Raw genomic sequence first — 16,188 nt, 5'->3', positions numbered from 1 at the left:
ATCAGAACTTTTCTGTTTGCAGAATGCCAATTGATGAAGACAGAGAGGCCAAAGCCAAACACCTTCATAATTCGCTGTCTCCAGTGGACCACTGTCATCGAGAGGACGTTTCATGTGGACACTCCTGATGAGAGGTACAGTGTATTTACTAAAGATATTTTTGTGTTAATGCAAAGATAATGTCCTGGAGTGCTGCTCACCTGCTTGTTTCTATGGATATGTTATTGCTCTGCCTGGAATGTTCCATAGGATGATATTAAACAGCTCAACCTTACATTTATTAAGTTACAGGCAGATTTATAGTTCAAAAATACCTGGAAAAACAGGCATTCTGACTGTGAGTGGGCTTGCTTTTTCCACAGATTTTACCTGTAATTTGGTCTGGTTTGGTCTCCAAGAAGATAGAAACGTTTAATATCATACTATGACATTCCGGACAAAGCAATAACATCTCCAAGGAGGAAAATATTTGATGGACCCTCCACCAGAAAAGTTACAAAATGCACCTTTAAATTACCCTTGACATTAGGCCTATCACGATAAATAATTTATATTGACTTATGTTCACTATATGATAAATTTGTTGTACTCGTGGGAATTTTTTGGTTATTTTTTTCTGCAATAAAATCAGATGTGAGCTGTAGAAGAGTGAATTATGAACTAAAATCACATAAACTAATTATTTGTGTTGAATTCTGCCATTTATTTATACAGCTCAAAAATATTTAACAATATTGTAGATTTACATTTTTTTTTATAATTCTGCCTTATGCTTTGGTTTAAATATTATCAGTTATCAGCTGTATTTACTTCAGCGATATAATCACACAGAATTTGTTATCGTAATAGACCTTGGTACATTCTATTTTCGGAACATATTTTTATGTTAATGCAAAGAAAAAACATCTTGGAGTGTTTCCATAAATGAACCTTTGTTGTGGAACAGAAAAGTTTTTTTTGATTAAGAATGTTGTTTAAAAGTCTAATACAGCCTATAACGTTTATTTAACTAATGTTTACTAATAAAATCAATTACATCCAGTAAAATAAAAAGAACTTCAGTTTCAAAGTTGACATGATATTAAAAAATCTTTATATCGCAACTTGTCAACATTAATTTAAAAATACTTATATAATATAATAATGCATGGAACTTGTTTTGAAGTGTTTTGTTCTTGATCAATATTTACTTGTTTTTTTGTTTTCTTTTATCGGGATGCAAAATTCCACCACACCCTTGACATCTAAATTTTTCCCCTTAAAAGTCTATTCACACATGTGGGTAATTATAGACACTCTCACACAACAGTTAGCAGTATAGCATGTGAAAGTATTTGTCTTTTTCTTCTGGCGAATAAAAGCAGGTGAGGCAGAGTGAGTGGAGAGGAGACCTTTCAAGTCTCGTCTTCATAAATTCTCCAGCTGCTTGGTTTCTTTCTGAGGAGCTGAGGTGTTCATCTCCTGAAAATGAACAGCTTTGCCCAGTAGACCACAGATGCTCGGGCGCATGCTTTGAGTTTGTCTCTGTATGCTGCAGCTGTCTGTCCAACTTCGCCTTTCTTATGTGCCGCTTTAAAACACAGCTAGATAATCAAATAGGAAACAGCGAGCATGTGTCCGATTTAATGACTGTCCATTTCTGTCGGTCAGCTAAATAAAAAGTCCCAGATGTTTTACTTAAAGAGTGTTTTTTCCCCACTGAAGTTTAGTGCTTAACTGTATGCAACGTACTGTACCAAACTGGCAGGGTTCCAGCTCTCCCAGCCGTTAGCGGAGAGGGGTGGCACACGCTGGCACTGTGCCCGACTGTAGGCAGGCCCATTATCTCTCATTAGCAAAAAAACTCATTATACAAAAAACACTCTAACCATAAGAGGGAGCATTTCTCTGCTGCCTGACCTTGAGAGAGTTTCCCATTGCGTTTCATGTAGGCGCACAGACCCATTACTCCATTGTCGCACATTAGCAAGTTTGCCCTTGTTTGGAGTGTGTGTAGGGTATGTTTAGAAGTAAAAAAGCCAGTCAGATCTTTAAAAAAAACACAGAGAAGCAGACAGCGCTGTATAGGTTCAGACGGATGTGTTCTCCAGATCCCTCAAGGAAACATATGGGCAAAACAAAACATAAGACACAGGGGTGATCATTTGGGAGTCAATCAGGTTTCATTATTACCATCCATCACAGCTTCACAAGGCAAAAGAGTTTCAAAGTGTGTGAGCGTAAATCCTAACTTGCTTTTGAGGAGTGCTTAGGATTTGACAATATTTGAATATCATCTTGGCTTCACCTCGATCCACTGAGTTTACAGTGTGAGTCTAACCCCGGCATGTGGCGTGTGCTTAAGTTTGTTTGAGGGGAGACAAAGCAGGAAACCTTTAGACATTCTGAAGCTACCAGAGGATCAACTGGCAACAAGAATATTTGAAATTAAAATGGAAAAGTGAATTCAGCTTTGATATTTATAAGTATATTTACATTTAAGTTTGTGCTTTATTTAGTTGAGGTACGTTAGGCTGAAGTTGAAACTGCTCAAAAAATCAGCATCCGATAAAAATCACAATTTGAAAGATTCCAAATGTGTCTATGTAATTCCGCAGTCATCCAGGTATGATCCATAGCACAAGAAAAAAAATATTATGCTAAATATGAGTCAGGGACAGTTCACACTTAGTCTAGTTCAATAGCTAACAAACAGAAACTATGAACAAATACGTGTTAGTTTCATTGTCGTTAGCTCCTCCATTAAGGTAGAAAGGCAGTGTCCACCAGCAATTTGACCAAAAGAAGAAGAAGTTGCTTGGATGAACTGTGTCTTTACTCTGAAACTTTTGTCCAGTTGACAGAATTGAACTTTTGCTTTACTATTTGAGGAACAGAAAACCCTTTGCAAACAACAAAATGTCTTGTCTTCTTATGGACAAAAACTTCAACTTCTAATTAAAGATGCACAAAATACAGAAAAGTATAAGTACTGATATAGCAACAAAATAACTATTCTGATCACACCAAGGTTCTCTATTTCACTATTAAAATGCCCATATTAATCTTTGTTGTTGTCTATGTTGTTTCCTCACCAAAAACAAACCTGGAGTTCTTCTGTCAAACAGAAAACACTCTTTTACCATGTTATGTCATGTGGTAATACAGGAAGTACTCCACTGTATTTTTAAACTCCATACACCTTCATTAGAATAATTTAGATGTTTTCAGCCCATGGTATATAGACAAAAAATAACCAAAAAATTACTACTTGTTCAAAGAAAATATTGACCACTTCAATATTGTTCCATCTGTCATATATTGAACAATAAGGCTATATTATAATTATTGTGGCACTGGATAAGAATAAGCATAAGAAAGCTATAGAGCCTATAATATCTATCATTATCACACAGTAGCAGATCTGTACATACTGATGCATGGCTGGTCCTGTGCTGGAGATGATGAACACACACAATGTACGCACACTTTCGCTCAGCAGATGTTGAACAACAGCTCTAATGGAAAGTCAATGGGGAGGAACAGTGTTAGCAAACAGCAGTGTATTGTTCCCTTCGCTGCTGGGTGTGCTACTACACACACACAGTGAACGGGCCCAGCACTCACGCTCAGACTGGGTGGCATTAGTTCTGCTCCATGATCATTGCTCATTTGGTTGAGTCTCTAGCTGACCATGTTTCCCCACTGCTGAACAAATAGGTAGTTGTGTTCATTGAAAAACATTTAAGGGACTGTAGATTGAGGTTAACTGTAGACATATTATTGAACTGTGCAGGTGTCTGGTGTTAGTGTGTACACTTTGGTTATCCAACTATCACAGCACCTGCTTTTACATCTTTTGATAAAAGGGCCCGTATTATGCTATTTTCCGATATATGTAATAATGTTGTTTCCTCATCGCAAACAAACCTGGAGTTGTGTTTTGTTTCATTCACACGTGTTTAACACACAAACCTTCCATTTTTAGGTTCTGCTCTCAAACAGAAAATACTCACATTCTTATGTCAGGTGGTAATTCAGGAAGTTCTCCACTATGTTTTTACACCTTCACTAGAATCATATGTATATTTTTAGCCCTTGAAATGCCAATCTCTATTGAACAAAAGGTAAAAGGTTACTTGAAAACTATTAACTACTAATAATAAAGCTTTACTCAAACATGTGTGAATGAAACAATACAACCCAAGGAATGTTTTTGATGAGGTAACAACATTATAGCATGGCTTAAATCTCACAAGAGTCAGTTTTATATAAGACCTGTAAACTGAAACTTAGACTATATTAAGATTTAAGAAACTTGTTTTTCTGCAATCCAGGGATGAGTGGACAGAAGCCATTCAGATGGTGGCCGATAAGCTGCAGAGACAAGAGGAGGAGAGGATCCAGTGCAGCCCCACATCCAACATCGACAACATGGTGGAGGAGGAAATGGACATCTCCACCACACACCACAAACGCAAGGTAAGAGACAACAGATTAGGGCTCCAACTAACAAATAACCTCTCAATTATTATTCAGTTAGTAATAAGAGCGTGTTAATGTGATGAAACCAGATGAAGCCAAAAGTAACTATGCAACAATAAAAGACTGGTGGGAAGACAGGAAGGACCCTGAACAAGTGGCAGCCAAATTATCAGTGGCAATGGACAAAATTTCTATATAGTTGACTCCTATTTAACATTAAATATAAAAAAAAACTGCAACAGTATTTTTTTTGCTAAAACAAAAACATAAAACCTAGCCCTAAAGTTAAAGGGGAACTGATGAAAAATATCAGTGAGTTCAGATACCTTGGCATAATTTTAGATTCAACACTAATGTTTAAGCACCATTTAAAAAGTTTGTCATACATTGAAATACAATTTTACAAATTTCAGGTGTATAAGAAACTCACTCACAATCCAAGCAGCCAAAACCTACATCTATGCAATGATATTTTCTCATTTAAATTTTTGTATTTCATGTTGATCACAAGCAAATAAGACGACAATCAAACTATGAGGATTTTTGACACAAAACCGCAATAATATCATCACTGCAAAATACTGGGCAAACATAAAATGCTAAGCTTTAGAAACATGATTCCATTTGGAAATTTGCGACTGTTGTCTTAACAATATGGCTCCTCCACCTCTCAAAAGGTTTGTCACATTGAACAGATGACCAGAAATACAAGGTCCACATGCAGTGGCCAGTGTAGCATAAAAGAAAAACAGCTCTAGGATAATCAGCATTTTCTTTCAAAACTTTAACAAATTACCAGCACATTTGAAACTATGCAAAGACTTCAAAAGGTTTAATGCTGCTGAATTTAGAACATATTTTTTAACAACGCAGAAATGTCAACATTAATTAACAGCTAAATCATACCTGATTAAAGGTACAGAGAGATCAGAGTGGGAGTGGGCTAGACATATTTCGTATCAGTCTACTATTTGTGTATAGATTGCATTGTTCATGTCTTATGGACTGCAGATGGAAATTAGCTCTAAGTTACAGTCTTGTACAAAGGATCTTTTTAGTGTTTCTTTGATTAATGCTCCCGTACCTGGTCCCTGTCAAATAAACCAAAACTAAATTAAACTAAAGGTAAACAGGAGCTGTTAACTTGAAAGCTACCACTGCATGACATCACCAGGTGGAGCAGAGCATTTTGAGCTTTAGAGATACAGACCACCTAAAAATACAGGATTACTCAAAACATGTTTGAATGAAACAAAACACAAGTCCAGGTATGTTTTTGATGAGGTAATAACATTATAACAAGAATCAAAACTCAAATCCATTTTGTGTAATACAGGACCTTTAAAATCTTCAGTGTAACATTCTGTGTACATGGATTGTATGAGCTGATGTACTGTGTGATTTTGAAAATGACTTATTCTGTAATTTTATTTTAGATGTATTTTCTAATGTTGTTTTTCAGACAATGAGTGACTTCGACTACCTGAAGCTGCTTGGTAAAGGCACCTTTGGCAAAGTCATCCTGGTCCGAGAGAAGGCCAGTGGAAAATACTACGCCATGAAGATTCTAAAGAAAGAAGTTATCATTGCCAAGGTTTGCCCTGTTTGGTATTGGACCTTTTCATTCCACAATCCATGTTTGAATGTTATTTTTAGGCCCAAGCGGCAGAAGCTGGCGAAGGGCGTATTAGTTATCGCAAAGCGTAGCTGGGAAGTGAGTTGCCTGTAGTGACCAGTGACTCTCACCATGACGTAGGAATGTGGCAAAGCTTTCTGAAAATATATAGATTAATATATAGAAAAATTTTGTTGTTGTTGTGGAACATTGTTCTTGTATCAAAAACTTTTTCTCTTAACTAACCCACCCATTTTTCACTCAAACTCACAGAAAATTGACCAACATTAGAACTCGCGCTTCAAAAATCAATAAAATGGTGCATAAGCACCCTCACACAAGAAAAAATTGCATTAGGGCCTGGCCACACTGCATGTGTCAGTGTTTACTTGCATTACCTTGTGAAACTACAGTCCCACGTCAATGCAAGGACAGTCATACCAGGAGCACCAGCAGGACATTTGTGCGGGGCACTGGCTCTGTGTTTCTCAATGGAAAAGCTGATCAAACCTGACTGGGCACGTTTATCCACTTGTAACAGGTCTACAGTGAAACTAAGCAGCTGAACAGTCTTTCTGGACCTGGGCTCTTTCAAACGATAAATAACAGTCACAGGAACACATTCTACTCATTCTAAATGTGCAAATACAACAATAGATGCATGCTCTCTATGTATTTTGATTTTAGGATAAGCTCCTACACTCGTGTAAAGTGTCAACAAATAGGTTGGATTCTATTTTCTGAAATCTATGCGCGCAGGACGTGCCGTACGCCAAGCGCAGGCAGTGTGGGTGTCCTCATTCACTTTTAATGCATTCTAAAAAAAAATGCATCCAAAAGTTGCAGCTTTTACACTCGCGTAGGGTGAAATATGTGCGCAGTGTGGACAGACCCTTAGGGTATAAGCAAAAAAAAAAATTGCACTGAGAATCATGAAATTTGACACAGAAGGAGATCATGACAAGATAAGTAAAAAATATTATTACGGCAATGCAGTCTGCTCCACTAAGGATCAGCAATATTGTATTAAACTTTGAAAAGCATTTTCTGTAAATGTAGTACTTTTACAAACTCCTCTTAGGGTATTCACCTGAATGGGCTCAAATTTGGTACACATTATCTCAAAGGGTGGGGCATCAAAGCGTCGGAGCATCTCCAGGCTTTTTAGCGGGGGAATGCAGGAAATAAGCACGTAGTGTCAAAATAAACTTCCGATGCTCTTTCAAAATACGTTCTCTAAAACTGCTACAGTCGCTGGGGAAACGACTCATGATGAACTACGGAGAGTTTACAGCTGTTTAGAATAAATATAAAACACTTTACGACATCAGACAGCAACTTGCGTGGTGCAGACAACCAATGTGAAATGGTGAGTAGTTTAATTAATTCAAGCACCGCAGATATGGCTCGTTTTGGCTGCAAAGCATCATCTCTTGTTGTCAACTTTTGTTTTGCGATTTAAAATATAATTCACTAAATCAACAATGAATACATAATACAATAAAATACAATACACAGGCTGGTGTCACAGGAGCAGTTCTGTTGCCTCTGGTGTAAATTGACATTTATAAAATTATGCACGTTCTACCTACGTTACATGTCGCTGATTCCGAGTTACATACTCTGTGCAGTGAGTTTGCAAAAATTGCAAAAAATTTATGCCATTTTGCATCTATACAAATGGCTCCCATTTGCTCATAGGAACTCCGATTTCAGGAAAAAGCTGTGTTTGCAGGGTGCGGCGTTGGCACATGTGAGGGGTGATCATTGCTGCTTGCTGCTATATTTATTTTTATTTTTATTGATTTAAAACAGGATGAAGTGGCACACACGCTCACAGAGAGTCGAGTTCTGAAGAATACCAGGCATCCTTTTCTGACGGTGAGTACCACAGTACAACTCAATTCATTTCTAGTTACATTCATTCGTTTGATAAAATACAACTTTACGAAAGTCTAAGGTGAATGTTTTCAAGAGTTTTTAAGATAGCAAAGTTGACTAATAAAATTTAATCCATCGACCGATTAAGGCTTTCTTCATTTCAAGTTTATGAGTTTCTGCCGCTAGTGGTAACACACATATACATTGGGTTTAATATACTGTACAAACTCATTTCAACTTTTAAATGTGAATTTCTGAGAATTATTGGTCCTATCAATAGGAAATTAAAACCTATAGTGATCCTGATACCTTTTTTTCCCCATATCACCCAGCTCTATTTAAGAGCCTTTAAATATTTTGAAAACTACTCTATAATTTCACATCTGTAAAGATGCACACGCACCTCCCCTTCCAGGCTGCTGTCATATTGATCTATATGTACTGCATCTCCCAGGGCTGATTAACTCTTTCACACACTATTGTTCTACATTAAGGGCCACATCTGTTGGTTAACTCTTCTTCGTCACACACACACTGCTACTGTCTGACTCGTGCTACAATTGCAGTACTACACACTTCGTCGTCTGGGGATAATTCACATCAGAGTTTGAGCCCGTGCCACACCTGCAACCACAAAGAGACCCCTGTACAACTGTTCTTTTGTTTAGCCTCTTCACAACATGCATACTCCAATCTTAATAAGCAATACAGGCGTACACAGTAGAGCTATGAATGATCATGTTTTCCTGCTCCCGTTGCGTTAGTTAGACCCCAGAAAAGGCAGCCTGCTGAGTGAGAAATTGTTCATTGCTCATTCACTCCTAAATTACGAACTTGGCAAAATTGAAAGACAACAATGTTTTCTATTCAGGTCATCCTGCAACTCGTGCTTGAACCAAAAATGAAAAAAGTTGTTTTTCAGGAAACCGCCATCAAAACATTTACATTTGTGCCGCACTGTCTGTTTTTTGATTAATGTAAAACAATATATGCGCACGTGAGGGTTTTGATTTGTTTTGATGTCAGATCACATGTGCAGTGTGTGTCATTGTATGCGTGATTGTTGTTGCAGTCTCTGAAGTACTCGTTCCAAACAAAAGACCGGCTCTGTTTCGTTATGGAGTATGTAAATGGAGGAGAGGTAAGAGACAGATCAAAACACACTCATATACTGTACTGCATGTGACATTTCCCATCAATGGCTTCATCAGTTAGACCACAACTTTACCACAGTAACTGACAGGCACCAGTCACACCACGCTGCTGCTGCTGCTGCTGCTGCTGCTGCTGCTGCTGCTGCTGCTGTTGCTGCTACTACAAAAGGGAAAAAAGAAGTGTTTTTTGATGGATTACACTTATTTGCATTCCTTTCAACTGTGCAACTACCAGTGTACTTTTGGTCTGACTAGTCTAGCTAAAAGACAAGCAGTTATATGGCCACTTTACAATAGAATCTGATGAAGAAATGTTTAAAATATTCAAAAAGAATGGTGCACTGCCTAACTTTTCTAATGGGGGATCACCACCTTCTTCATCGAGATGTTATTACTTTGTTTAGAATGTTGCAGGGTAGAGATTAAATTTATCTGTCTCAAGGGAGACAACTACGGTATACATTACAGATCAGGTCTGTGGAGAGGCAACCCTATTCACAGGGTGAATTACTGTATTTTTGAGCAACAGAAACTCCCATAATGAATAAATGCTAGATAGATGTGTTTAATGTTATACCATGGAATATTCTAGGCAAAGCAATAACATCTCCATGGAGACAAGTAGGTGACAGACCCTCCACCAGGAAAGTTACGCAGTGCACCTTTAACATGCAGTACAAAAAGAATAGAAGTTAAAAGTGTCTAGTTGTGTTTTGGCTGTTGTTTGCATTGATCAGTGTAAAGTTCTGGAGTTTTTTGTTTTTCTTTCATAAAGTTTGGCTGCCATCATCCTCCTTGTCTCCTCGTGTCTCTCAGCAGTGGTGGGAAGAAACTTAATACATGTACTGAAAATACGTATTCTGAATACTATAATATACAGTCCTATACTATTTTGAGTAACTGTATTCTGGTACATTTACTTTTTCATTTGGCGATATTCAGAATACAGGTAATTTCCTAAAATCTAAGGAATACTTGGCAGTACTTGATCACACCATTTTGGCTCTGGACCATGTGTTTTTAATAAGAAAAATGTTAAACAGTTGCAGTGTGTGTGCATGCAATTTTTCCTTCTCTAATTCTCTATAAAGTAATAAATTAATGACAATAAAACTGTGCAACAAAAAAAATTATGTTATTTGTGGTTTATAATTCTACGTTGTGTTTATATAATATAATGCAACTCAGTTTAAAAGAATTCAGAATACAGCACTCCACTGGACCATGTATCGGAATACTTTCTAATGCAGGTATTCAGTATTCTGTAACTCATTTTCAAAGTGTTCTTCCCATCACTGTCTCTCAGCTTGAATCTATTTATGAACACACCTATGGGGCAGATACAGCCAGGATGACATTCGGAAACAAAATTAGTTTGGAATCTCCCGCTTTTCCATTTCTCAGATTTTTAATCGGGACGTTTTCGCAATCTTGGTTTATTCCCTGGGAGTCACTGTCACCTGCTCCCCTCCCTGTAACTCAGAGACAGTTGAGCCAGCACTGGCTCGAGCAGAAACGCACACATCCCAAAACAGCAGACACGCGCATCGCTAACACACACTTTTTTTTTTTACTTCAATGGACAAATTGTGACCACACACAAACTCGCACAGTCGCACACCCCATTACGGCGCTGCCACAGTCACAGCTGCCAGTACACTGATGAAGGCCCACCTGTCGTGTTACCTCTCTCCATCTGAGCGCGGTGGTCCACACGCATCACTCCAGCGGCCATATGCAAACCTCCTCTACAATAATGGAGAGGTGTGCGTCCCCAGGTCTCACGGGTAATTTGTACAACTTGACTCATATGGCACAGCAGGCTGGTGTCATGGCGGCATGCAGCTGGATGACAGAGTGAGACACTGGCACGGGACACAGAACAGAAACTTGAAATATAGAGTTGTTTCGTTTCGTAAATACAATTTCATCCATCTCTTCACATCTGCGCTGGAATTTAAAGGGCCCTTATTATGCAATATTCTAATCTTACTGTATGTTATAATCCTCATCAAAATATACCTGGTGTTGTGTTTTGTTTCATTCACATATTTAACACACAAATCCCGCATATTTAGATTGTGTTCTGCTCTCAAACGGAAAACACTCTGTTCCACCATGTGATGTCGTGGTAATAGAGGACTCAACTCTATACACCTTCACTAGAATCATCAAGATCATCTCAGCTATGGAACTGCCCCTCTCTACTGAATAAAAGGTAAAAGGTAACTGTTAACTTGAAAACTACCACTATATGACATGACATTAAGGTGGATCAGAGCATTTAGAGCTTGGGAGATGTAGACAGACTAATAATACAGGATTACATAAACTTTTGTGAATGAAACAAAACATAATTCCAGGTTTGTTTCTGGTGAGGTAACAACTTTATAACATGACTAAAAGCTTACAGGAGTCTGTTTTGCATTATATAGGACTTTAAAGTATAATTACAACTAACTTTTAGTATGGAGTGTTTTGTACAAATCAACATTTCCATGGAGACAAGGAGGTAATAGACCCTTCCCCAGAAACGTTACACAGATTTTAAGATTTTATTAGTGCACTGCCTTGTAGTATTTTTTACCCAAACTTTATCACCTGAATCACACCTCTCACTTTGAAGTTGCCAAATATGTGTAATTTTTTAAGGAGGAAGGATCAGTTGGCAGCCATGAGCCCTATCTTTAACTTGACTAGTGTTTTGATTAAACCCTTGATTTGGCCCTGTCACCAAACTCCGCTCAGGACTGTGCCAATGGCGCCCAGAGGGTAGCAGAGGAGAGGTATATGTGCTGGATGAGGCGCCAGCTGCCGAGCGCCTCCCCCCCTCCCTCCTCCGAGACACCCCTCTCTCCTCCGCTATCTATCATCTCAATATGGTGCGGGCAGCCAGTTTGTGTTGTGCTAATTTCCTCCAATAAATCAGTAATTATTGCTGTGCTGTCCCCCCTCCCTCTTCTTCTGCCGTTCGTTCTGTCACCCTCGTCGTCCTCTCTTCTCTCCGCAGCTGTTTTTCCATTTGTCCAGAGAGCGAGTGTTCTCTGAGGAACGCACGCGCTTCTACGGAGCTGAGATTGTGTCTGCGCTGGACTACCTGCACTCAGCCAAGATAGTGTACCGAGACCTCAAGGTAAAAGCACAGGGGTGGAGGGGTCAGTAGTTCAGGGGCATGGGCTGCTCTCATGCCTTTACATTGTAAGAATATGCTGAATGTCTCTCCCCACTCCTCACCCCTATTTCGCACACCCAGTTGAATGAAACAAATGGGCTAAAATATCTTAAAAGAAAAACGTGTAAAGGGAAAATATAGGTTTGTTTGTAACAACTTCACTGACAAACGGTTTAGTGGCTGATTAGACTCCTATTTGACTGCTTCAAGGTACAACCATATTAGTTTAGCAGTAGGCTCAGCAACGCCCGCCAGCCACACTGTTAGCGTCACTGCTTCTTGCCCAGTTGTATCTGTGGAGTTTTTTTGCAGAGTCATGATGAAATTAAAAAAAAGGCAGTGGACAGGGAGTTAAAAACTGCACAAATCAAATGAATTCTTCCTCAGAGGAGCCTTCTGCTTTTAGAAAAGTAGAGGTTTATGTCTGAATGCTAACACCGCTAATGCTAATTTTGAGAAAAAATAAATACTGAACCAGCAACACAAATGGTATAAGTATTCTACATATACAAATCACTGGGTAGTTTTCATTTTAATTAATTTGAATTTCAATACGTTGTTCATTTTTTATTTTATGATTTTAGTAAAACTTACTGTTAACTTTGCGACACTGTGCTCTAGCTAACATGCTGCTGTGAAGAGTCTACTATTAGCATAAACAATATTTGTACATAATCAGATATGACAAAAATGTGTGGTTTGCACTTCAGTGTAAGTGTAATTGGCCAGTTTCTTTTTGAATCTTATGTTAAAAGACAATGAGATGAGAAACTTATTTAACTTTTTACTTAACTTAAATGATCCTTTTTATCATGTCCTTATCCATTGTCATGAACTATAAGGTCATATGAATTCTTTGCTATCACTGACTGTGAGACAATTGCCCCTCAAGGACCTTATAAATAGTTGAAGTTGAAGTAGTGAAAAATGTTGATTTCTTTGTAATTTTGACAAGGGAGGGTCCAGAGGTGTGTACAGCGTTGCCTCTGTCTGAGTGTGCCTGGCAGCTTTGGCCTTGGCCCCAGACTTCCTCATCAGCCAAGAAACAAAAAGAAAACAGCTCACAGTGAGACACATTAAAATGAAAGGCTCAGAGCTTTGTGACACTCATGAAGTTTATTTGCAAAATGCGTCTAGTGCCACCCGTGTTTCAAAGTGGTAATAACAGTCTTTTCTTCTCTCTCCCAAGTACATAATCATAGGATTTTACTCCTTAATTTTTATCAGTGAGACAATTTCTTGTTTGCTTTGTTTTGCAGTTAGAAAACCTGATGCTCGACAAAGATGGCCACATCAAGATCACTGATTTTGGCCTGTGCAAAGAGGGTATCACAGACGCTGCTACCATGAAAACCTTCTGTGGAACGCCGGAGTATCTCGCCCCCGAGGTAACACGTCTCCCTCCTCTCTCTCCCATTGTTCTGCCTCACACTTCCTCTCTCTGCACTTTGGCTTCCTCTAAAGAATTACATAATTTATACAGTTATGGTTTAGCGATTTATTTTTCATTAAAGGTAGAGGAATCGTTCTGGGAAAAGTTGCAGTTCTTTCTTGGACTAGGCTGTGTAAATATAAAACTGGATGAATCTAAAAAAAACATTATTTTACTTGTCCTATTTACAAATTACACTACAAGATAACAAATATTTGTTTATTTGAAAAAGAGCATTTGCTTTTCACAATCACTGTGGGACTCTTTTTTGCATCAGTTTTATAACTATACTAGTATAAACCTCTGGTGTATTGCAATAGAGCAGTCATGTTATTTATAGTAGGGGAGCGCACTATAGGCAAAAATCAATGCCTTGATTTTACTATCCCAGTAATAATATTTAGACAATATTTTAACAAAGCATCAGGAATGTGCATAAACTTCATTGTCTACTACAGTGGTAATTTGACAAATTTGCCTGTAATGAAAACATTAAAATTAACCACACTTTTCTAGAAATATCACTTCATATATGCTTGTTTGGGTGATTACACTAAACATTTGGTCAGCTTTTGCTATCATTTTTTATAGTTTTAATTTTAGACAATAAACTTGATATTCTAATTCTGCAATTCGCCAAAACTAATTGCAATGTATGTATTGTTGTATTTTTCATACATCCCACTTCTACTTTAAAGTAGTAAAAAACTGGACTGGGACAACTACATATGCCTGAACACAACACAGCAAAACAAAAGTATTTCCCTACTTCTTTAACCTGCATAAGAATCCCATAGAGGAGTCCAATCCACTTTGGTACATGACAAAGTCTTGGAAACACGTGAATGATAAATGACACAGACTGCATTGGCTGTTATGTGAGTAAACGGAGTTCTGTAAACTGTGCAGATTGTCAGAGGCTTTGTACTACATAAAAGCATCTGCGCATCCACAGGCGGTCCGTCCATTAGGCACTGAGTTTGTCCCACTCAAGGATTGGCTGGGACGGCCCCTATGAACCACGGGATGCACAACAGTGGTGGAAGAAGTACTCAAGCACAGATAACAAAGTAAAAGTAATAGTATCACATGAAAAAAATCTAAAGCAGTTAAGTAAAAGTATTAAATTGCCCATCTAAAATGTAATGTAAGTGTTTGAATGCTAATAAAGTTTCAGATGTATGGTGATTTTGATGGACATTTATGCTGAATTTTGTTCAAAAGAAACTTTTTTTTTTTCCTTGCTGTTTCTATTTGACATTGATTAAAAAAAACCTGCATGGATTTCAGCATGTCTCAGACAATACTTTTTGTGTGAGACCAGGACTTTTCAGGCCTGTTCAAATATAGTGGAGTAGAAAGTACAGATACCTGCTCTCAAATGTAGTGAAGTAAAAGTAAAAAGTATCCACCTTATTATTTTTTTATGTAAATACAGTACTTTACTACTTTTACTTTGTTACATTCCACCACTGAAATACAAAGCTCACCGCTCTACGCAGTCAGACCGGTGCTCTCACCCACAGGCAGAATGGTTTATATATGGAATAGTTTTAGGCAGGTTGATTTCAAACATTTACTGTAGTGTCTTTTATGGATTGATTAACACCACTAGTCATTCTCTGAGCACATATTTTCTCTCTGTTGGAAATATTGGCTCTGAGCTAGTTAAATAACATGTGCATTCATATATTCATACATCTAACACATTCTTGTAGATTCACTGCAGCTGTCCACCGGCCAGCTTTCTGCGCTGCTTCCTACTAAGGCCGCTAGATCAACTGGCGAGGTGCGCGGGACTGTGGGTGGTGGCGATGTGGAGATGAGGGGACAGCCATATAGAGTGTATCCCACTTGAAAAAGTATGGAGGACAATTTGGCGCAGTATTTTGTGCTTTTTTCCCTTCCGTAGCGTGCCAAAAGCTGATTGGAGGCTGTTGGTTATTTTTCACAGGATGTGCGTTTATGTGTGTGTGATGCAGTAGAAAGTGCAGGCTAAAGCGAGGCAGATGGCGGCAGATGGGCGAGGTTGGAGGAAGGTGCTCGGAAAAAACCTGGAAATCTACACCAGCGCCGCCGCCACTCGCCCGCCTCACGCTCTGCTCGCCCGCCCGCCCGCATGTAAAAATAACACTGTTCCCTCTGAGCCAAGTTACAGAGAGGCAGAGGAGCACGATTAAAGGAGGAAGGGGTACCATGGAGGATTTCAGGGGTGCATCAGGGAAAGGTCCTGTGTCATTAGAGAAATGTCCAGATGATTTATGGAGAACAACCAAAAGTAAAGCTTTGTCCAACAAATTAGAAACCAACAATAACTCTGTAGATAAACAGAGTACCATAACCAGACTCATCTTTTCACAGAAATTACACAAAAAAGTAACGTCTTTTTATTGCTTAGAAATCATAAACATTTATAGACTTTAGAATTGAAATCCATTAAAGCACATAGAGCTTGTGTAGTGAAGGTGGC

General features: G+C 38.4%; 1 protein-coding gene across 2 annotated transcripts in view; it reads left to right on the top strand.

Annotated features, from left to right (window-relative positions):
• akt3a (v-akt murine thymoma viral oncogene homolog 3a) overlaps positions 1 to 16,188 on the top strand; it is a 54,909-nt gene that overhangs the window by 30,268 nt on the left and 8,453 nt on the right. For both annotated transcript variants that reach the window (XM_020921024.2, XM_055162668.1), the window contains exons 4-10: positions 23 to 134; positions 4,317 to 4,461; positions 5,927 to 6,058; positions 7,895 to 7,960; positions 9,033 to 9,101; positions 12,125 to 12,247; positions 13,546 to 13,674. In XM_020921024.2, coding sequence (XP_020776683.1) covers positions 23 to 134; positions 4,317 to 4,461; positions 5,927 to 6,058; positions 7,895 to 7,960; positions 9,033 to 9,101; positions 12,125 to 12,247; positions 13,546 to 13,674 — 776 coding nt within the window. The remainder of the gene's footprint in view (positions 1 to 22; positions 135 to 4,316; positions 4,462 to 5,926; positions 6,059 to 7,894; positions 7,961 to 9,032; positions 9,102 to 12,124; positions 12,248 to 13,545; positions 13,675 to 16,188) is intronic.

This window comes from Boleophthalmus pectinirostris, unplaced genomic scaffold, assembly GCF_026225935.1.
Source record: "Boleophthalmus pectinirostris isolate CB_2022bp ecotype Guang Dong unplaced genomic scaffold, ASM2622593v1 HiC_scaffold_5, whole genome shotgun sequence".
NCBI lineage: Eukaryota > Metazoa > Chordata > Actinopteri > Gobiiformes > Gobiidae > Boleophthalmus > Boleophthalmus pectinirostris.
This window is presented reverse-complemented; position numbering and strand designations above follow the sequence as displayed.